Source organism: Durio zibethinus, chromosome 23, assembly GCF_047325235.1.
Source record: "Durio zibethinus cultivar Kanyao isolate XHJ-2024 chromosome 23, ASM4732523v1, whole genome shotgun sequence".
Classification (NCBI taxonomy): Eukaryota; Viridiplantae; Streptophyta; class Magnoliopsida; order Malvales; family Malvaceae; genus Durio; species Durio zibethinus.
Window position 1 is genome coordinate 11,551,903 of NC_143184.1, and position 22,749 is coordinate 11,574,651.

Below are 22,749 nucleotides of genomic sequence, written 5' to 3' on the forward strand. Positions count from 1 at the left end.
TTATCCTAGAATAGATATCTATGATAAAGATTAAAAATTCTATACAAAGCCTAGATTAAATTAATAATTCAATGTCATTTGAATTGTATTTTAAATTTTGTTTCTTAGCCTATCTTTTTAAGGACTTTTCTAATATTGCTAGTAATAAATTAATATGAATTATTATCCTAGAATAGATATCAATGATGAAGATTGAAACTTTTCTCCAACACACGTAGATAGACTCATAGAATTGTAATTTTTATTATTGGTATATTGATCAGTAAAAGTCTAATTAATTAAATTTGACACAAAAATATTTGACTTCTCTCTCTCTCTCTTTCATATGTTTGAATTTAAAGCGGTGCTATCCCCATCTATTAAATCTTAGATTTTTTTTTGTTTTATATTAAAGTTAGGTTCCTTCATCTAAAGCTAATTGATTTTAAGTTAGATATTTAATATAATATCAAAATTAAAATTTTGTTTTGTTATTCTAACTTATTACTTTTACCTGTTACCTTTTTTAAATTTATCGTATAGTAGCTTTTTGTTTTTATACATAGAATAAGAGTATAATAAAATAGTATTATCTTGCACCTATTAAATTTTTTATTTGTTATAATTTTATATTTAAATTGAATCTTTCCATCTAAAAGCAATTGGTTTTAACAAGTTGGATGCTAAAAAATAAAAAGCACTGATATTGATTTTAGAATAACAATGGAACCAGTGTATTAGCCTAGTTAATCGTTGTTACTTCTTATTAATAAGGTTGACATTTAAGAAGCGAATCATTTTTCTTCAATCTCTTAAAATTTCTCAAATGTATGAAAAAAATTATGAATAGAAAAATGCGTTCATTACTACGTATGAGAAAAGGCGGTGTTAAATTAATATTAATTATATTAGTTCTTTCTTGCACGGAAACAAATTTATTTACCAAAATGGGTAAGCTTTTGAAGTTTCTCATCCTAACCCCCTATTGTCATCAAGATATGAATCTTAAACATGTTAGTCATTGAAAGTTGGTGTTCCTTTATGAAAAATTCTTAAAATATTATCATGAAAGAGAAATATTTCAATTTCAAAAAACAGTAGAACTAGTTTAATTGGTTGGAGGTGTGGGGAGAATTTGATAACAATTTTAGTTGAGATAGGCTCTTATGGCTCATCTTTCAGGTGCCAAGAAGTTAAGGGAAACATGCATTAAGTTAGACAGCCTTGCCATGTACGATCAGTTTACTGGGATAAATTGTTTGATGGAATATAAGTTCATATACCTAATTATGAATTTTTATTTTTTAAATATCAATGAGCTCAAGAGGCATTAACTCTCCTAAATTAAGAATATGATTTTTTAGTTCTATGTTACACCAGCTACATATTTTGAATTAATTTATCCCTTTTTAGCAGTTCTAATTATTGACACTAATTGTTTGATCAGAATAACTGTTAAAATTGAGGAGTTAATTAAATTAACGAAAAGTCTGTGCATATAACTAAAATAGGAGGTTGATAGTTTTTTTTTGTTTTAAATTGATTTTTCAGAACCATTCCTTAGCTAAAGAAAGGGCCATTTGTTATTTTTTTGGGGTTACAAACAAAGGACCATCTTTTATGAGATTACATTCACAAATGGAAATTACGATTACATTTAAATAGTAACTTTCAATAAACTTTATTCCATAATCCATCTGTGAAATAATTAATAAGGAAAACCAATCAAACAAATAAATTAAATTAAATAAAAATCATATTCTTAATTTCCTGCAATAAATGATTAAGAATTCATTTTCATTTTTGAGTAAAGTTGAAGAACTAATTATTTGAATATTATCCCATAAACTAAATAAAATCAACATAAAATTAAATTAAACTCATATATATTAATTGAATTTAATTTTGTAAATTGAAAATTTGAAAGTGAGAAGACCAAAATAATGACATAATATGTAAATGATGTAAGTTTTAAAAATAAAAATATATTTTGCACTAAAATTATTCGGGTTTATATTAATTTTTAAAATTATTTTGTATTTTTTTTTTTTTACAAAAAGAGATTATAATCTAAATAAAAAAATTGTAAGTATTGATATTTAAATTTCAAATATAATAAATATTATCTTTTAAAAGTTATTATATGAATTAACTGGATTATGTCGCTTTTTTATATAATAGTTCTATAGACAAGGGGACAAGTGATATTTGAGAATGCAGCAAGTAAAGCAGTTAGTTAAAATGGGTTTTTTTTTTATTTTTTAGTTTACCGAAATGAGCAAAGCTTTGGGCATATCTCCTTGAAATGTTTTGAGTGGAGGAAACTCGAAGGAATTTTTCTTTTTGGGCTTTTGAGATATATGTTGAAAGACTAGGCTTGTCCTTGTTCCCTTTGAGAAGAAACAAAGAGAATATGAAAAGAAAAAGAGCGATGTTTTTTTTTTTTTTTTTTTTCTTTAAGTTTGAACATTTGAAAGAAAAAGAACTTATGAAACGTTAGTTGGTTTGCCAAAATTTCAGTGGCTAACATGTTTCCATTCTGCCACTAGTGAAACGTTAATTAGTTTATCAAAATGCCACATCATTTCCTTCGCCAAGTCATGCTCATTTGTCACCTGCATTCCTCCGATTGGCCAGTATTATTTTGGGCGTAAAAACATTCCAATTAAAGAAAGAATGGTATTAGCGTTAAATGCATGCTTTTGATATTAAATAAGTGTACTCCAAATGAAAATGACAGGCAGCAGGGTCCTTGTAGAGATTTCTTTGGTAAACTATGGTCTAACCATAGGGCGCTCCATGTTTTATAAAAGCTGGCAAACTAGAAATTCAATTCACTCAGCCGAATAATTAAATTCTCCCTGGTAAATTTATTGCGATGCCCATTCCTCTGACCCCAATGATCAACATTCAAAAGAATCAAGCAAAGAAAGCTACTGGCACATGCTATCCTTTTTAATTTTGGTTCATTCAAGCTAAATTACAAAGCTACTTGGAATTTAATTCGAGAATATACCTTCTTCATTGTGTTTCCAAGATGTAGACTTGTTCACCAATCACCTAATACGACCACAGATTGTTTGGAAAGATGCAATAATATGTCCCCGAGGGAACACCCTAACAGTTACAAGTTGAGATTCCAACTAGAAAATCTTGGGTTAGATTCCTAAAATGACAGTTAAGATGAGACGAGGGAGTACAACTCTCAGGAACAATTTAAAGCTAAAATTTCCTTATGAGCCGTGATTAGTTAAAATTCTGAGTATTCATATTATATTTATTTTATATCAAATACATATCAAATATAAAAATTATTATATTATAATTTATGTTTATTCCTGTCCAAACATAAAATACAAAATATATTTTTTATTTTTACCAAATTTATATACTATTTTAAATAAAATTTTAAATAATATCAATTTCATGTCTTTTTATTTTTTATATTATTTTGTCATATAGTGTTTAAAATTATTAAATTTAATCCAGAAAGTTTTCAATTAAACCTAATTACATAAATTCTGGTCATACCTTCCACATATATACGATTTTTTTCTCAAACTTTGCAATTCTGTTCTATTTTATTGAGCTGCTAGAATCAAAGCTATACAGTGAATACAAGTACATAAGCTAGAGAGAAGGATAAAAGAAAAAAGCCCGTATCGGAAAACACTGCAATTAGTTAGTTCTCAATATCTAGCATGACTAGAAACTTTACGGACCGAAGCTACTCTACAGTTAGCAAGTTATTTTTCATTAATCCCTCACCGACGGTAGGGTATTCTGGCGATAGCTGCCACTCTCCATCCACCAAGAACTTGATTTCGTACCTTCACAATGTCAAACTGAGAGTTAGAAAAAGATGTAACAGCAGTGCACAAAGTCCACAGAATTTTACCGTCCAGGTCTGAGCGATAATGTGGTTGAGAACTTGGTGAGTGAACCAGTGTACTCTGGTGATAAGTGCTCTCCTTGAATCCATCCATCAAATGAGCCCATAACTTGTACACTCTACAAGCATTCCAAACAGAGATATTCTCAATAAATGGGCAAAAAATCAAAGATTTTAATTAAACATCATACGTTAATGTATATGTCACCCAAGAATGCACAAGAAAAACATCATTTCTAGAAGAAGAATTATCAAGGAGGCATCATAAATACAGATAATAATCAATCAAGACTATGCAGCTGCAATATTTTCAAATATCATTCGATAAATATACCGATAAACCACCAAGGATAAAGTTATATCTAGTGTGATTTTATTTTTCCTTTTTCTTTTCTTCTAAGAGCATACCATGTGCATATTCCTGATGCTAGGTTTTACTTTTAATGCAGTGCTTCCATCAAACTTCCAACATATTCAAAGTGCGATGCACTTTATTACTTTCAACATCTGGTCATTTTTCACATTGACGTGTTTGACCTATTTAAGTATTAATGAATGCAATTTGTTAATTGGGGATACTGGACAAATTTAGTCCTGCAAAGTAAGAGTGAAAGGAGTAATTTAAATAAGACGTTCAAAAAAATAAATAAATAAAATCTAAATACAGCTCTAGCCTTCAGAATTCTGCATTAGATAACTACCATCAGGACTAGAACTTAAACAGATGAACTTTACAACCTAAAACATTTGTCATTGGACCAAACAATAGCTTCTCTGCATGATTAATTTAGGAAAAAGATCAACTTCTTTTATAGTAAAAAATTTTTGCTACTTAAGTATGAGACAAAAATTCATTTAAGGTATCACAGAATCGAATCCATGATCCATAAACAATGTCCAGGCAGGAAGTGTTACGAGGACACCTTGTTTCTAATGGTACTAGTAAAAAACCTTTCTTAGTGTATATATAGATTAAACAATCACTCATTAAACTAATTTGCATTTGACTCCACTGTTGATTGTTTCTGTTCTTTATTCTTTAAACAGCTTTTTCAACACTAGCAAAGAGCAACCAACAAAATCAATGATCACTAACACATAAACTAAGGATACATGACATCCATTTTACTCTTAAGTAAATTCAGCAAGAGCATCAACCTTTGGATAATTAATCGTAAATATCAAATAATAATGCTAAATATTTCAACATGATGCATGAGATATCTACAACAGAAAAGGTTACTCTTCACAATACTATTGCTATCCACAGGGCAGCCTGCAACTCCAGCACCTATGCCTGGGCAAAAGAATTTTTGCTTGAGCTCAGCCTTCCAGATTATTAATTTATCATATAAATAATTTTGTGAAAAAGCTCAGGCCTATGTGAGGGCTGCTTGGCCACACGGTCATGGCATGAGCCCAAGACCACGGACTAAAAGATCATTTATCTTTTTGGTAAATATGAGGAAGCCTATGGAGGAAGAGGGGATTCAAACCTTTAAAGTCAACCCTTTTGAAGGGAATAACAACCTTTTTTTCTTTTATGATTCTTTGCTTTCAAGTTATTTTTGGAAGATTAAGATTAAACTTATTTTAAAGCCTTGGAGTCTTCTTCTTTATGGTATGAGAGAAATATATCCCCTGTAAGAGAATCCAGGACACAAACTCTGAAACTGCACAAACCCCTGCTCTAAGGGGTTGTGGTTCAAACACCAGGTTCAGACCTGTGGTTCCACTAGAAGTTATTCTCACTAGGTTTTGCATGCTATATAAGGTTATTTTATTTACATAACCAAGGGAGGCTCATTTTTTGCAATGATAATATGCAAGAAAGAGCTTTCCCTTTTATTCCCCAGTATCAGAACCCGGATACCAACCCCTTTGCTGTGTCTTGATCTCTCTTATTCCCTCCATTAGTTCCTGGCTCTTTTATACAGCTAAATCCTGGCTCAGGATTAATTTCCTTGCTTGTTTCTCTAAATCTTTTGATATCTTATTCTTTTCTAATAGCTTGCTGGTTTTGCAATAATATCCAAGCACGACTGTGATAGAGAAACACCAAAAAGGACCACATTTCAACTTTATTATTTGTAAAGAAAAACCTTAGATATATGAAGGAACTTTCTTTTGAACTTACCTCTGCCATGCCACACCAAAACAAAGGAAACTCCCTGGACTGTGCAGTATCTACATCATTTATTTGTTCCTTCAATTTCTTGTGTACAGCTATTCACCAAAAAATAATAAAACTAGAATTCTTCAGAAAATATGAATAATTCAGTGTCTCACAAACTTAAAAAGTTTACCAGTTACTAGATACATGCACAAAAAGCCAATTCTGTAATTCAGTAATGATAGATTAAGTTTGCCAACGAATGCAGTGAAACCTGAACCTCAACAGTGCATCATTGCCAAATTTGTCAATTCGTTTCTTTTTTAGCTGGGGAATAAAACTTAAATTGAAAATTACCTTGTGCCCTGAACATTTAGGCATTTATCAAAACATCAAAAGTCCGATAAGACTGAAGAATTTTGTTGGTGAAAAATAAGTAGAGAACCATTACCTTCTAAGCGTGTATAAAGATGAGACTGAATGTATCTCCCATTAATTTTTCTAGAACCTTCAGGAATGCCAGCTTTAGATATTTCTTCTGCCAGTGAGACTAACGCCTGTAAATGAAAAACAATGTGCAAATATATTTACAGAAGCTTTAACTTCAAAGGGTTTTGGCCAAGAAATATACTTAGATGACTTCATCAGTTGGAACAATTCACTTATTAAATTGTTTCACACATCTAACAGAACAATCACAGACATAATGAATGAACAATATTGCATACATAAACACCAAAAATTTGATGGAACTATGGCAGAGCCCAGGGCAATTTGTTCTCAATATTACCGAAGGGGTGGTTATACAAAAATACAGCTCAATCTAAAGCATCAGTACTCCATCAAAGGTAAAGGTTTTGCCTGAAGACTTTTGTAAAAGGACCAATTTTCAAAGTCTGGCATGCTTGGGTTAGATGGAAAGTATCCAAAAAAAAAAAAAAAAATTCAGCCTCACCAGCAGTGGGAAAAATGGCTCTTCTACAGTCAAGAAAGACTCACCACAAATTTCTAGGACTAAAAGCATATATCGACAAGAAAAGTTATCAAGCTTGGGACCAAAAAAGTTGTTCTTTAAGGATACTCTGATTGATCACTAGTTTCTCACACAAGGCATGATGAAAAGTCTCAATTCTTTCAGTGGGTTTGCTTTAATCAATCCACAATATGAGAAAAAAGGAAAAGATTTCATATTGCAATATATATATATGGATTATATTTATATAATTTATGTGTGTGTGCATGACAAAACAACAGTAAATGAAGTGAATAGTAACCTGAATTTCCAGTTCCATGACTGCAAGTTCACTTTTGAAGTTAACAAGTGCATCCTCCTTGATATGTAACTGTAGACAACATAGACAAGTCACCATGTGAGGTAAAGAGATTTCATTTTGGCTTTGTTTGCTAATGCAAGTAGTTTTACACTGTTAAACATTGTCATTGTAAAAGCGATATCATGTAAATTATGAAATTTCTTGGCATATTCTCCTCGTTTGGAAAGAAAAAAACAGCATTTTAGAATATGACAAACTCTATATATGAAGTGCTTTACGCATTACTTTGTCTTTCCCAAACTTTTTTCAGACCATTATTGCTGGACTCAATGCTTCCTATTTACATTTAAATGAACACAACTCTCTTCAAGCCAGTAACATAAAAGTTTTGAAAATTAAAAGAGAAAGAAAAAAAATCTTCCAGTAAGAAACAAATAAGGTCGATCTGCATATTAACTCTGCATAAGGGCAGAGAGAACAAATAATATTATATGTAATATTATTAGTAAGGGTAATTTAGAATTAGAGAACAAGGGTATTTTAGAATTTGAGAACATGTAATTTGGTGCCCTAATTATAAGTATATAGATGAAGGGTTACTAGTCATTCGTAATCATCTTTCATCATAGTAGAAAATCTGCAGCAGCAGCAACAAGTGGATGTAGCTCTCATGTTGAGAGTGAATCACTATAAATCTCTCATGTTTTTTGTGCACAATTTTTCTTCGTATTTGTTTTATTATCATTTTCTAAGAGTAGGATTAGAGCATTAATCCTAACAAGTAGACCATTTAAAGCATCTAAGCTAAGAGCTTTGTAATGTTTAGAAAAGGAAAAACAAGGTTCAATATAAACACATACAAACCTGTCGTTTGAGGAAACGGTTTTGCTGGTTAGCTTCACTTAGTTTTTTGGTGAGCTTTGTCCTCTCAGAGTCAACCAGTAGAGATTTCAACTGTTGTAGAATGGCATATACATTAGCTTTAAACCTTTAATTGAAAAATAAATAGGATTACATCCAAATAATTTATGATAACACCAAAGCACCATTTGCTTGATGCTTTTAAAATTTGCTTTTTGCTTTGCCTTTTGTTTTCTATTCATTTTTTACTTCTGTTTTTTTTTTTGTTTTACATTTAATTTTTTGCAAAAGCAAACTTATAGCAAAAGCATCAAGCAAACTGAACTAACAAGACTCCGTAATCATTAAACTGGTGGGAATTGCTCATAAGTTTCATGCTATAATTATGAGCTAAAGCTGCACATCCCAGCTACGAGAATAGTTGCTGGTCATGGGTCTAAATCAATCTTATCTTCAATCATGCATGATTAACAAAAGCCAATCATGTAATTTTAAATAAGAAATTTCAGAAAAGCCAAAACATTGATACAACTCATGCTAACCCTCAAAATTCCCCATTTAAATTGTTATTCTATTTAAGAAAGATAAACAACCTTCGAGTTTTATTAATTAACCTAGTTTAAACTTTAAAGATGAAAAATCTTGCAACTAAAGACAATGCCTAATAATTATTAGAAATCTTTAAAACAGAACGAGTGATTTGTGATATCTTAGATACTCTACTTTTGGATACCCACATTGAATACCTCAAAAGATTTCATAAATATCTGATTAAACTAAAACATCACCATAGGAACTTAAAAAAAGTTAGATTAAAACTACACAGAACATGAAAGCCAGATTTTCCTCACCTCTTGTAGACATTAATAGGGACAGTTGACAGCATTCCCCCTTATATACTTTGTGAAAATGGGATATTTGCTATATGCAAATTTCAATTGGTGTGAGTTCAACTCCTCAATATGCAAATTTAAGGCTTTCCTATTTTTGTCATACATAGGCCCATTTTCAGAATTTTTTTGAAACCATTTCGCTATTCACACCAAATTTATGGAGAGATTTCCACCACAAGCCATAATGCCTCCAAATGAACAACAACAGCACCTTCTATTTGTCCATCACAGTCCATTTTATTTCTCCCTCCCTTTTTGCTCAATTACTCAACTATCCAGAAAGCATGTTTTGAAATGGGTTCATTGTTAATTCAGAACAGACAAAAATAGTGCATTTTCAAATTTTTATAAAACATGACTTAGTTCATGAAAGTTTACCTCATCACTGCTTAGTGGTTTAGCAAGATGCTGCTCTGGTGAATCTTCAGAAGCATGCTCATATTCACTAAAAGGATCTTCAGACTGAAGAGATGAGGATTCCTCCAAACCAACAGGCATGGAATGTGTATTCCAGACAATATGGCTCATATGTTGCTTTCTATGAGAATCTAAATTCAAATAAGCCAACCTTTGATAACTCGTCCTTAATTTCCAGGCAGTCAAATTATATGGAAGTCTGTAGGAATTTTCCCTGTCTAATGCTCTGAGGTTCAATGAAAACCATGACACTTGCTTGTCAAGAAAACACCTGACAAAATCACAAAAAAAAGACAAGCATGATAAGGAGAAGTGAGCAATTGTAAAAATAAGGTGTAGAGGAATAAAGGAAAATGGAAAGTAGTGATAATGTTGCTTAGTTCTACAGATTATTTCATAACTCTCCTCATTAAAAGGAAAAGGGAAAAAGCCTTGGAAGGTTAGAAATCAAAGACATTACTTTCAAATAAAACATTTACCGTCACCACTAATATAATAATCAGGAAAGCCTACCTTGTAGTAGCAATCTCCATTCCAAAGAATTGCCCTGAAAGACTGTGACAAAAATACAAAGCTTAGAAGTAGAATTTATCATAGGGAGTGTCCTAAACCTTAACTGAAAGTAAGAATTATCATCACAAGTAAAGCAGGCTTTTTTGCACTAATAACTCTCAAAATAAGGCACAAAAATAACTGCAAGTAAGAATTATCGCCACAAGTAAAGCAGGCTTTTTTTGCACTAATACCTCTCAAAATAAGGCACAAGAAATAAAAACTTGTGACAGATTGACAGCTCCCAATGGCAGAACTACATTCATATTTGCCTCCCCCCTATGTATAAGTATCCCATTTAGATATTATGAGATGCCGGAACAGAATGCTAATAACAAGACCGTTTCTTTTTGTGGTGCAATACACGTGAAACAGTTGACTAGAGGATATAAAATAGATTAAGAATTGTTTTAGTAATGGTGAATATGTATCAAACACTTTCTAAAGGAAAAGTGGATTGAATCACAGACTCTTATGCTTAAAGTTCTCAGAGAATATTATATTGTTGCATTAAAACACTTCTAAAGGCACTAATGCTACTTGACCTTCTATTTATGTGCTTTTTTCTATCTTTTTTTTCCTCTCCCTTTTCAAGTATGTGGATAAACCAGAGCTATCCCTAAAAATGCCAAATCAAGGAACTAATGCAATCTCAATTTCAAATATAAATCAAAATTACCCTGCCAGAATCTCTAGTCATGTGTCTGTGAATGCTTGCATGCACTATATATGGAGGCTACTCATTAAACAAAAATGAAGTACAAGACCCAATTCTGATCAGTTGATCTTGTAACCTATCCTCTTGGATTAGAGTTTATTGTTATTGAGGTTTCCTTAAAAGGAATAGAACAAAAGACATTTTATTTCCTCTTCATTCTCAAAAATGGAGTCTTATCACACCCTAAGGCTCAGTAAAAAAGATGTATATCTCTAATCAAATCGGGGCAAATCCAAATGGACACGATACCCCCAAAGGGTAGAAAAAAAGAAAATATGAAGGAAAAATTTCCCTGGACACCTCAAAATTTTCTTTTGACACCCCCAAAGAGTGGAAAACAAGAAAATTTGAAGGAAAACTTTCCCTGGACACCTCAAAATTTTCCCTTGGACAACTTTCCATCCATATAATTGGTAAATCCGTTGGCCTTTTTATAAGTGAATACCCCCAGAAAAAAATCATGAATCCACCATTGAGTCGAATCCCCCTTCCCCGAAATAAAAAACAAAAGAATATTTTCCTCCTATACCTGAACATTCTACCATCACTTAGTTAAACATATAGAAGAAACCAAATTATACTCATACTCATTGTACGCCTACCAGTCATCCCTGGTCTACCTCTATGCTAATTGTTATATTGACTTAAAATTCAGTATCAGACACAACTATGTCAATTTTTAGCATTTTTTACATAAATCTTGGCATCTTACAGTATTTAAAGCATCAAACAAGCATCAGACACGAGTGAGCTAAGTTATAATCTTATCAACGGAGTCCTACCCATTACTCTAAATCTTTCATTTCCCTATTTTTCTTCAAAGAACATGGAAAAAAACAGCTTTTTTAACAGTTTTAATCGTTCCAGATTGACATTTATTCAAACATGTTGAAAACAATTAATTAATTAATATCAAAATGAATGACTAAATATAAATTAACTAGAAGCACTTAGATAATTAGAATGTTAAGATTAGCAAAAATTAATAGAAAAAAAAGTGAGAACTTACAAAGTAGATCTTGGTGTGTACAATGGAAAATAGAGTTTGCCCTGAGAGTGGGAAGACTTTGTTTGTGGACTCGGATTTGCGAGTATGTTGTGCTGTTACAAGTTCTAGGATCCGCCACTTGACATGTGGCATATAGAAGAAAATGGAGCACGTGTGAACCTGAATCTAGTCTTGGATTAAAAAAATGCAAATAGGTGGCCGACGTTACAAGCCCAATAATAGCGATATTTGAGCAAAGAAGGCCCAATCTCTAAGAAAAATCAAACTCAAGGGGATAATTGAAGCACATGAATACTGTTCGACCTTAAACGCCACTTTTTTTTTTTCTTTTCATTTTAGTATTTAGGAAAATACAATTTTATGTTTCTCATAAAATTACAATTTATCCAAACAGTTTTGTCTCAAAACTTTTCTCATTTGACAATTTTAAATATGATAACGGGCCTTAATCCACTTTTCTTCAAAGAACGTGAAGAAAAAAAAAAAGCTTTTTTAAACGTTTTCAATTCTTTCACATTAACATTTATTCAAATATGTTGAAAACAATTAATTAATGAATTAATTAATTAATATAGTACTCCATTTTCCATTTATTCGAATATTTATTCAAACTTGCAACACCACAAAATACTCATAAGTTCAAGTCCACAAACAAAATCCTCCCACTCTCAAAGGGAACTCCACTTTTCATTATCCACACTAAGATCAACTTATTTTTAAGTTCTCATTTTTTTTTCTATTAATTTTTTGATAATCTTAACATTTTAATTATCTAATTGCTTCTAATTAATTTAAATTTAATTAATTATTTATTTATTTTCAATATGTTCGTGTGGGAGGATTCAAACTGATAAAAAAAGTTGTGCTTTTTCCATGTTTTTTAGAATAAAATAAGGAAATGAAAGATTTAGAGTGACGGGTAGGACTCCATTTAATAAAATTATACCTTAACTTTTGTCTGATTCTTATTTCACAACGAAAGATGATAAAAAAATAAATATGATATAATTTAAAATTTTAATAAAAATTATATATGAATTTGATAAATATTAAAAAATATATTTTATATTTAATTATGACATGATAATTTTTATATTTTACATGTATTTTATATAAAAATAAATATTATACAATTACATAACTATCAAATTTAGTTTTGTCCTACACGTTATGAGGATAAGTTATATGCTTGATTCTAATATTCCATTTGTTAATTAATTGATTTATCCATAAATGTATGAATATTGACTTTAAATGTATTTATTCAATAATTATATCATTATTTATTAAAAAATAATTTAATTTTAATTTCAAAATACGTTTCAAAAATTAAATATTAACATAAAATTATATTCTAATATTTTAATAATAACATATAATAAATAAATGAGTAAGTCGAGCCACATTGTGCTTTTAAGAATAATATTGAACAATTTTTAGGGATAATGGAACAATTAAAATTTTTTAGTTTGTACATTTGAGTATAACCATATTTCATAAATTTTTCATTAATATTTCTATTTAAGAATTCAAACCTGAAATCTTAAATTGAATTTTCATCCGTGAAGATCTGTACTTTATCATTTCTCTTTTCATAACAAAAAGAGCCATACCATCCAAATCATACGAAAACAAAAGATTCGCCACAAAAAGTCGGGAGAATGATGCAGCTGATTTTGCTAGTTAGTTATATGGCATGTTGTATTCAACTTCAGAATTGAAGAAACCCCATAAATTAATAAATTAATAGGGATTTTTTTTTCTTTTTTGGAAGTTACTTATTGTTAGAGGTGTAAATGATATATTAGTACTCGTAAGCTATTCGAGTTCGATTCGAAGAAAACTCGAATTCGGTTTGATTATTATCGAGTCGAGTTCGAGCTCGAGTAGCTCGACTTATCGATCGAGTCGAATTCGAGTATTCTTATATCCGACTCGAGTAGCTCGCGAGCTTAATCGAGTTTTTATATTTAAATATATTTTTATTATTTTAATTAATAAAATATTTCGAGTCCGAATTCGAATTCGAGTTCGAGTTCGAGTTCAAGCATGAATAATCAAACTTTTGTCAAGGATACGAATCGAACTTATTTTTACATATTAATCGAGTCTAATCGAACGAACTCGAGTAGTTCGAATTCGATCACAAATCGAACTCGAGTTTGAAAAATAAAACTCGATCGAACTCGAATTGAGTATCGAGCCTCGAGTTGTAAGTCGAGCTCGAGCTCGAGCTTCTCACTATTTGACTCGACTCGACTCAATTACATCTCTACTCATTGTTAGTACCGTAAAGTTGTGGTTCTAATAATAGAGGGATAAAAGTCCAAATTTTTATTTATTTATTTATATGTTTTTGGATATAATTCAAATGAGCCCAATAGAGGCAAGAATTAAAATTTTTATTCACCGACAAAAATGAATAAGCTTTTATATTTATATATGTGTTTATGTATGTATATAAATAAATATTTTTTAAACATGCAAAAAAAAACAAAAAAAAAACTTGATTAATAGATAAAAATAATAAAAAGGAATTAAATCCTAAATCTAAAGTCACTTGAATTAATTTCTTTTCACGCAAAACCAACATTAGGTTCTTGGCTTGTTGGGATTAAGATTTGGGGTTTTGAAAGAACAATTTGGGCAAAAGAAAAACTGCAGAGTAATTGCTGTTGCATTGCTACTTGCTAGCCGTCTTAAATCTATCAAACTTTTTTCAAACTCATTCAAAAAAAAATGACATCTATGTAGATAATTGGTTATATGATACATGTTCCAATAATGTCCCTTTTAATCCACATCTTTAGATCTTTAGATTTGATATGCTTCATGAGAAAGTGATCTCTCCAATAATGTATTTTATATATAGAAAATTGAGGATTATTTTCTGATGGATATATATGGGGTTGATTTGTTAAAAATCTTGAGCAAACTAGTAAAAGCCAAAAGCTATAATTAAAGTGAACAAAATTATTTTATTAAAAAAATTGTAAATACAAACAAATTTACTTGTGCTTAAAAGGAGATTATCTTTTGAGTCAACAATTAAAGGGTCACACTTTTTCTAGAAGCATCATTTTAATTTTTGTTTAGAGAGAGTTTCAAAGCTTGATGAATCAGTGGGTTTCCTGTCGAATACCGTTTGATCACCGAATCTCTGGTGTGGATAAATAATTACAAAACTTATCCTTTTTTTTTTTTTCTTTTTTCTTTAATTTTTGTTTGAAAGCGTCATTTTTTTTTAACAATTAAAAGATTATTTTGACTTGCAAATTGATAAGTAATCTGACAATTAAAATTTTAAAATATTTGGTTAAATAAAATAAGATTTATATTTAATACATCACGACTCGCCACTTCATTAATTTGTTTTAATATAATTAAATATTTAAAATTTAAGAAAATTGATTCTTGAGTATTCTAAAATTTTAAATTTATTAATAAATAATGTAACAATTTGTAAACACAAAATGTGTATAATATATATAAAATGATAGTGAATAAAATATAAACAAATAAAATATCACATGTGACAAGAAATATAAAAACTTTTGTGAACAATATTGACAAATTATTAGTGTTTCAATTCCTAAATCCAAATTTCTTATGTCCATGATACCTTCGTTTCTTGCTAATTTCATCAATTTATTTTTTATTGGAATTGCAACTTCATAAAGCAATCAAATATTTAGTGGAGTTTAGTGGGGCATAATTATTTACCAAAAAAGTATGATTCGAATTTTTCTTTTCTAATAAAAAAGATATTATTTTTGTTTTTTATTAATTATTGAGTCAATGTCATGCATGACTCATAAATTATAATAAAAGTTTAATGCGATACTCAAATTTTAAAATTTTTTAATATAATATCTAAATTATATATGAATCTGTTAATTAAAATGATACTTATTTTTAATATAATTATTTCAAATGATAATACATTATAGATAAATAATTTTTTAATTATCATATTAGTTAATAAATTATAATTTAAGCAACACATAAAAAATTTTTAAAATTTAAATATTATATTAAATATTTTATTATAATTTAAGGATCATTTATAATATTAATATTTATTTATTCTTTATGGTTAAGAAATTGAAAACTACATATCCTAAAAAGATTTTTTTTTAAAAAAAAAAGGAAGATTGATGTATAAACTAAATCATACGAAGCTTGTGAAACTCAATTTCATACGTGTAGGACAAAATGGATGAACAGAAATAAAGTAGTCTTAAGGAGATAATCATGTCATTTTTATGACTAAACGAAATAGGCGTTCATCTTAATCAATTTGTCAATTTTATCAACTTAATTAAATAGGAATTAGCTTTGATTTTAACTTAATTAAATTGGAATTAGCTTTGATTTCTTGTTCCTCTTTATTTTAGTTTCGGTTTTAAGTCATCAAAGAAATATTCTTCCCAATTTGGTTTTCATGGTTTCATTGAAAAAAAAAAAGTTTGCATATATAATACTAAAAGAAAGCCTACTAGAAAATTCCAAGTGGGAAAGGCAAGGTATAGTTAGTCAAAGCAGCGGCCCTAGGTAGCTTCTAATAAAAATACTTTTATTTTTGTTTCGTAGAGCAGTGTATATATGATTTTGGAGCTATTATCTCTAATAAGTTTTGGACTATATTTTTTTAATTAGATATATTTGTCAATAATTTATGATGTGTTAATAAAAAATTAAATTCTCAATTTCGATAATTAAGATCAATAAAGTCAATTACAAAAAAGAAAAAGCAAGGCATATTAATTTATTATGAGTTTATTAAAAATTAATGGAGATGATGTCAACTATTAGCTAACTTCACCTTAATTACTTCACTAAGCATTCAACATATTTTGGGAATTAATTAATTATATATGACATGACATGTCTCTTCGTGTCAACCAATTTTTATATTATGATGATAAGATGATCTTGACCTAAACTTTGTTTACAGTCAATTTTTGCTCAATTATTTGCAAACATACCTGTATTTGACTCTTACCTCCATTCCCTAACAACATAATTGCTGATCCCGTTTTTTGGTCCAAGGACTTATGAACAGGACACTAGAGAGGGATTTCCAGGAAACTAGATACTGCAACTTGACCAATAAATTTAGGCAGCAGCATTCTAGATTTCTAGAATTTGGGGTCTGCCCATTGTCTTTTTCAAACCAAAACGCTGTTGTCCACATTTAAAACTCCCTTTTGAAGCCAATTAAAAGGATCCCAATGCCGAAAATGCAAGGAAATCGATGGGCGTCGGACTCAATTTCCACCATTTCTCTAGATTACAAATATTGCCAATGCGTTGAAATTGCCTCAGGTGGAGATGTCGTTTTCAATACTGTTCATATACTTTGTTGCATTGATATAACATTCACGTTGCTTACGAGTAATGCTATCTACTTCAAGTTTTAAGACCGAGTGCAGTCCGATTACTCGCAATGACATCGACAGTAAAATTAATTATAAAAAGAATAATTGTTTTTTTTTTTACATAAACGGTCATATCTCATAACTGAAAAAAAGAATTAATTACAAATATTAAATTTTAAATTTTAAACCTAATCCCGCAAATAAAACTTAAACATATCCCTAAAGTTTATATAAGGTTTAATTCAGTATCGAACCAATAGCTTAGTCCACTTTGAGTGGACTCATGATAGTGATAGTCGTATTAAATGATTACCTTGGTGAGTACACACTTGATGTTTGCCAAGTAAAGCAATCGACTGCTTCAAATCGTGGTTCTCTCTTATCCAATTGAGTTTCTAAATTTTATAAATAAATTTGTATAATTGAAAAATATTCATTTTGTGATTATATATCTTGTTTCGATATTTATATACTCGAATGAATAAATGACCCTTTATAATTTGTTCGTAAGTGAAATTTAAAAATTTTATTAATATAAATATATATTGGTTATTTGTAAAAGAAGAGAAAAAGAATTCGAGGAAGATGAATATTTTTAATATTATTATTTTTTGTATAAATGTATATGGAAAATTTTATAATATTAATTTATTGTTTTTATCAAAGCTAAAATTTGGAATCAGTTGATTTTTGAATCTAATACGTTTTTAGTCAAAAAAATAACTTGCATAAACTTAAGATCAAATGAAGGAAATTTATACTAATTTTCATTTGACCTCAACTTAATTGACATTTTTGGCAATGGAAAGAAAACTTAACATCAAGTGGGCTATGCTACTCTACCTAATTAGTGAAGCGTAAATGCCTATCTTTTTTTCTATTTAAGACTGCTAAGGATCTTTTTTATTAAAATTAATAATCTAGCATTTTATTATACTATCACATAGTTGGTGGTAAAAAGATTTTTTTTTCATAATTTTCAAAATTTTTTTTAAAAATTTAAATTTTCAAACAAATAAAACTTGATAACAGCTGGCTCCAGGTTGCCTTCGTCAAAATTTGAGACCTACTCAAAAATTTATAAAAGAAAGTCAGCCTTTCGATAAAACTTTAGTGTAAACAAACGCTTCACTTAATTATTTTTTAACATAAAAATGACATAAATGAAATTTTACCTGGGCTTCGTATCTATCTACTCCACAAATCTATTTTATATACCATCATCAATTATATTATAATTCGTCTTTAATTTATAAATATAATTTTTAGTTATATTATAACAGATGGTAGTAGATTTGGTCGTCCATTAATTTGGATTGAGTCACTTTATATCTGATTATATCAGGTTAAAGATAATTTTGATATATTCTGATTTGAATAATTTTTAGACCATTTCAGGTTTAAATTTTTTTGATAATTTGGGTTTGAATGATATTTTATTTGAATTATTTTAAATTTGATACTTGAATTAATTAAATTAAATTAAATTAAATTTGAATTATCCGATAAGTCATTTTAAATTCATTTGTATGGATTATTAAATTAAATAAATTTTAAGTAATTCGATTTTTTATTGTACAAATTCAAGTTATTGAATTTTTCTAGACAAATGAATTATATGGTATTTGAGTTTAGACAAATTTTTTGAATTCCAATTAGCTTCACTGACTTTAAATAGTAAGAGTTTTTTTTTTTACCTCTCATAAATTTTTTCTTTTATAAAAAATGTAACTAAACTGAGTTAACTCTTGAAAGATCTCTTATCATTAAAATGGAAAGTAATTTTTATATTGAAAAACTACTTTTGACCCAATTTAATATTAAACAAAAAATATAATTTTTCAATTTAAAAAATTAGTTTGTAAATTTAAATAAAAAAATTAAACCTAAAAAAAATTTAATAAGAAAGTACTTTTGTCACGAGCCGAGACTTAAGTTCAGACTCATGTAGCTTTGGGATTCGGACATCCACTCATCCGATGTACCAAATTAGTCTTTCTGTCACGATTCACACCCTTATGAGGTATTATCCGTTCTGGTCCCTTGACCTCACGGTTTTGTCCTACAAAAGGAGTTTCACAAGGGAGAGATGATGTGAACCCTTATATAACTCAGTGGCCTTTTTTTTTTTTTTACATTCGATGTGAGATTCATAACTCCTCTTTAAGTCTATGATATTTTTCTCCACCCAACCTCGTGACGCCTTCGACACGGAGGCTGACCACCCTGCCTACCTTTCTCGAGGCACTTGGTATGGATCGAACGATTTAGGGCGGGCTCTGATATCATTTGTCACAAGCCGAGACTTAAGCTCAAACTTGTGCGGCTTTAGGACTTGAACATCCACCCATCCGACATCCCAAATTAGTCTTTCTGCCACGGTTTACACCCTTATGAAGTATTATCTACTCTGACCTCCTGAACTCACGGTTTTATCCTACAAAAGACACCTCACAATGGAGAGATGGGGTAAACCCTTATATAGCCTAGTGACATTCTTTTTTTTTTTTTATATTCGATGTAAGATTCATGACTCTTCTTTAGATCCGTGACATTTTGACATTCAATTGTAATTTTTATGATAAAATTACTTTATTTTCTTCATATATATTTCTAAATTTGTATAATTTTATGTATATTTTTTAGATATTTTAATTTACAATAATATATTTTTATAGTGATAGCTAATATTTAAAACTCCTAAACTACAAATTTCTCATTACACTTATAAACATACTTTTTTTAATGCAAAATTTTTTTAACTACAACAATAATATTAAACTAAATCTAAATACTTTTCATTTTCATTTGAGTTGACTTAGGCTACCCTTAGATGCAATTGCATCTCTAGTGAAGCTGTGATGGCCATTTAAATGTGTGTCAAATGGTCTGAGCATCATTAAGATGCGATGCAAATTGTGCTGGTTGGTCACTAAGCATTTTTCGTTCAATGACCTACTTATATCCTTATAATTTATTTTTTTTATTTCTTTTCTTTTTCTTTCGATTTTTATTAAAAAAAATTATTTTGTTGATTTTATAGAATAAAAATTCTTATTTGATATATTGTTATTTTTATTAATTTTAATAATTTATTAATAAAATTATAATTTAATATTAAAATAATTCAATAATTTTTTAATTTTTTATTATTTTTATAAATTTTAAATAATTTAAAATTTTTTATTATATAAAATTTTAATCAAATACCTTTAATAATATTTTTTTCTTACTACAATTCATTTCATCATCATTATTATTTTTAAATCTAAATATATCATATCACTAATTTTTATTTAACTATTATAATAATTAATTTTATACCTAGAATTATTTTTAATCTCATCAAAACCATCCATATCAGCCATCCGAATTACGCCTTTACTCTAAGCCTATCATATTTTTAACAGGCTATCAAATTTCAAATTAGCCTCCCATATTTTTGCTATGCTATCACTTTCCAAAACTCGAAAAGCTCACAGTCAGTTAAGAACGCGCCACGTTTCCATCCCACCGGGTTAACATTGATGTTCTAAATAAACTCCTAATACGTATTTTATCATAGATTCATGTTACCAAACGATCCGACCTAACCAAGTTACCCGATTTTTAGTCTTTTTAATTCGATCCCATAGTGAAACAATGCCCCTTTTTTCCCTTGTATTTAATTAATCCCACGTATAAGATTGAAAACCTTCTAGAATTAACGCGTCATATAATTAAACCAAAGATTGATTTCTCAGCCCTTTCAATAGGTGTTGCCAGAATATATATTTTATTTTTTAGTATTAATTTAATCTGACGCGGCCTTCTTTTTTTTCAAGCTTTTGGCTTTGGTTCTGACATAAATACCAATCTTTGAGTTTGGCCTTTCAATCAGAAATTGGCAGCCACAGGCAGGTCCCCTCCCCCCACCCACTTCACGGGTTTACAAAACCCATAACAAAAAAGAGAGTTAAAGCCAAAGCTTTTTCCGGGAATTAAGGATTGTGATCAGAGATGGAGAACTTGATGGGATTGTTGAGAATTCATGTGCAAAGAGGGGTGAATCTTGCTGTGAGAGATGTTGTAAGCAGTGATCCTTATATTATTGTCAGGATGGGAAGACAGGTAATTTAGGAGTAAAACTTTTGCTTTATGAGTATCATTCGTTTGAGGGTTTTTTATTTTGGAGCATTTCAGGTTCTGGGTTCTTTCGGTTTTTGATAGATTTGGTCAGTTTTGGTGGTTTTTTTTTTTTTTTTTTGAGAGTTTCAGTTTAGTCAGCTGTCAACCCCAACCTTTTCAAAAACATTAAATAGATTTCTTGCTTCTGTTTTTGGTTTCAACTGTTTTCTGTCCATCTTTCTTAAATTCCTTTTCTTCAAATCATTAACTTCTTTTAAAATATTGAATCTGTGCAGAAATTAAAGACTCGTGTCATAAAGAAGAATCTCAATCCAGAGTGGAATGAGGATTTAACTCTTACAGTTGCGGACCCTAATCTTCCAGTTAAGCTTGTAAGTGTTCTACAGAATTTGATTATTAGACCTGAATTAAATCTTGTATTATTATTCATTTCAATTGAAAATTTAATTAAATCTCCAACCTGCTGAAAGATGATCAAAATTTTGTAATTGAAACATAGGGTCATAGACCTTTTGAAAACCAACTTCGACTGATATGAATTATTCTGTGGAATGCAATCGCAGGAAGTATATGACAGAGATAGATTCAGTTTTGATGATAAAATGGGGGATGCAGAATTTGATATTCGTCCATTTATAGAAGCTGTAAAGATGCCGTTGGAAGGTCTTCCCAGTGGAACTATAATCAGGAAAATTCAGCCAAGCAGGCAAAACTGTCTATCAGATGAGAGTTGCATAATTTGGAGCAATGGCAGAGTTGTTCAAGACATGTTCTTGAGGCTCAGAAATGTGGAGTGTGGTGAAATTGAGCTTCAATTGCAATGGATTGATATCCCTGGTTCCAGAGGACTTTAATTAGTTAATTACTTGATTAATTTCAGCTTTTGTTGTTTTTGGGTTTTTTTTTTTCCTAGTGCTAATAATTAAACATATAGTGTGCATGTTAGATTTTGAGGGGGTCATTACCTGCCACCTTAGTAGAATTTCTTCTTTGTTCATATATGCCAGAAACAGGATGTATTAATTAATAATTATGTAGTTGAATTTGAGCGCTGGTTCACTCATATACTCAAAAGTAACATCTAACAAATTTAAAATTCAAATGTTAACAATCACTATATTTTTTCATAACTTTAGTTTGCGGTCTCTTCCTTAGGAAATTATGTAGCCGAATTTATTGTCTTATACTGAATGCTGTAATGATGTGCATCTATAATTAGAGTTAATAATTTTAAATACAACATAAAAATATATTAAAAAAAAATATGAATGCCAACAAAAATCATATGTAATTTGATAAAAATTAAAGAAAAATATTTTCCGTTTATGGTGAAATAAGTTATGATATAATTATTTTTATGTTTCGTTCGTGTTTGACATAAATCAAACACAATATAATACTAAAATTGTCATATCTATCTATTATTATCTATTAATTTGTTAAAGGTTAATGATCATTATGGAAATTATTAAACAAAAAAATTTCAAAAAAACCTTAGATTTATCGATTCTTGTTCTTGTAATCAGTAGTTG

General features: G+C 29.4%; 2 protein-coding genes across 3 annotated transcripts; one reads left to right on the forward strand and one right to left on the reverse strand.

The window, feature by feature from the left end:
* Positions 1-3,511: 3,511 nt before the first annotated feature.
* On the reverse strand, positions 3,512-11,844 carry LOC111314638 (PROTEIN TARGETING TO STARCH (PTST)). 2 transcript variants are annotated; one of them, XM_022916195.2, is made up of 9 exons: positions 11,709-11,844; positions 9,943-9,984; positions 9,391-9,700; positions 8,123-8,212; positions 7,259-7,327; positions 6,436-6,541; positions 6,009-6,097; positions 3,878-3,990; positions 3,512-3,809 (listed from the first exon to the last, which is right to left on the reverse strand). In XM_022916195.2, the coding sequence occupies exons 2-9, from the start codon at positions 9,960-9,962 to the stop codon at positions 3,707-3,709; spliced, it is 900 nt and encodes a 299-aa protein (XP_022771930.1). In that variant the 5' UTR covers positions 9,963-9,984; positions 11,709-11,844; the 3' UTR covers positions 3,512-3,706. The 2 variants fall into 2 exon arrangements, with proteins under 2 accessions (XP_022771930.1, XP_022771931.1); XM_022916196.2 differs by having other exon boundaries at positions 9,943-9,976; positions 11,709-11,817.
* Positions 11,845-20,859: 9,015 nt separating this feature from the next.
* Positions 20,860-22,280, forward strand: LOC111314640 (protein C2-DOMAIN ABA-RELATED 4-like). Its single transcript, XM_022916199.2, has 3 exons — positions 20,860-21,199; positions 21,493-21,588; positions 21,781-22,280. The coding sequence occupies exons 1-3, from the start codon at positions 21,089-21,091 to the stop codon at positions 22,069-22,071; spliced, it is 498 nt and encodes a 165-aa protein (XP_022771934.1). The 5' UTR covers positions 20,860-21,088; the 3' UTR covers positions 22,072-22,280.
* Positions 22,281-22,749: the final 469 nt, after the last annotated feature.

What these genes read in the sequence shown, in the direction of transcription:
- LOC111314638 (XM_022916195.2), bottom strand. Translation starts at nt 9,962, where the DNA reads ATGGAGATTGCTACTACAAG. An exon ending in TCATGGAACTGGAAATTCAG is followed by an intron (nt 6,542 to 7,258) that starts GTTACTATTCAC and finishes TTTCATTTACAG; the next exon opens with GCGTTAGTCTCACTGGCAGA. An exon ending in TCTTTATACACGCTTAGAAG is followed by an intron (nt 6,098 to 6,435) that starts GTAATGGTTCTC and finishes TTTGGTGAATAG; the next exon opens with CTGTACACAAGAAATTGAAG.
- LOC111314640 (XM_022916199.2), top strand. Translation starts at nt 21,089, where the DNA reads ATGGAGAACTTGATGGGATTGTTGAGAATTCATGTGCAAAGAGGGGTG. An exon ending in TTGTCAGGATGGGAAGACAG is followed by an intron (nt 21,200 to 21,492) that starts GTAATTTAGGAG and finishes GAATCTGTGCAG; the next exon opens with AAATTAAAGACTCGTGTCAT. An exon ending in CTAATCTTCCAGTTAAGCTT is followed by an intron (nt 21,589 to 21,780) that starts GTAAGTGTTCTA and finishes ATGCAATCGCAG; the next exon opens with GAAGTATATGACAGAGATAG.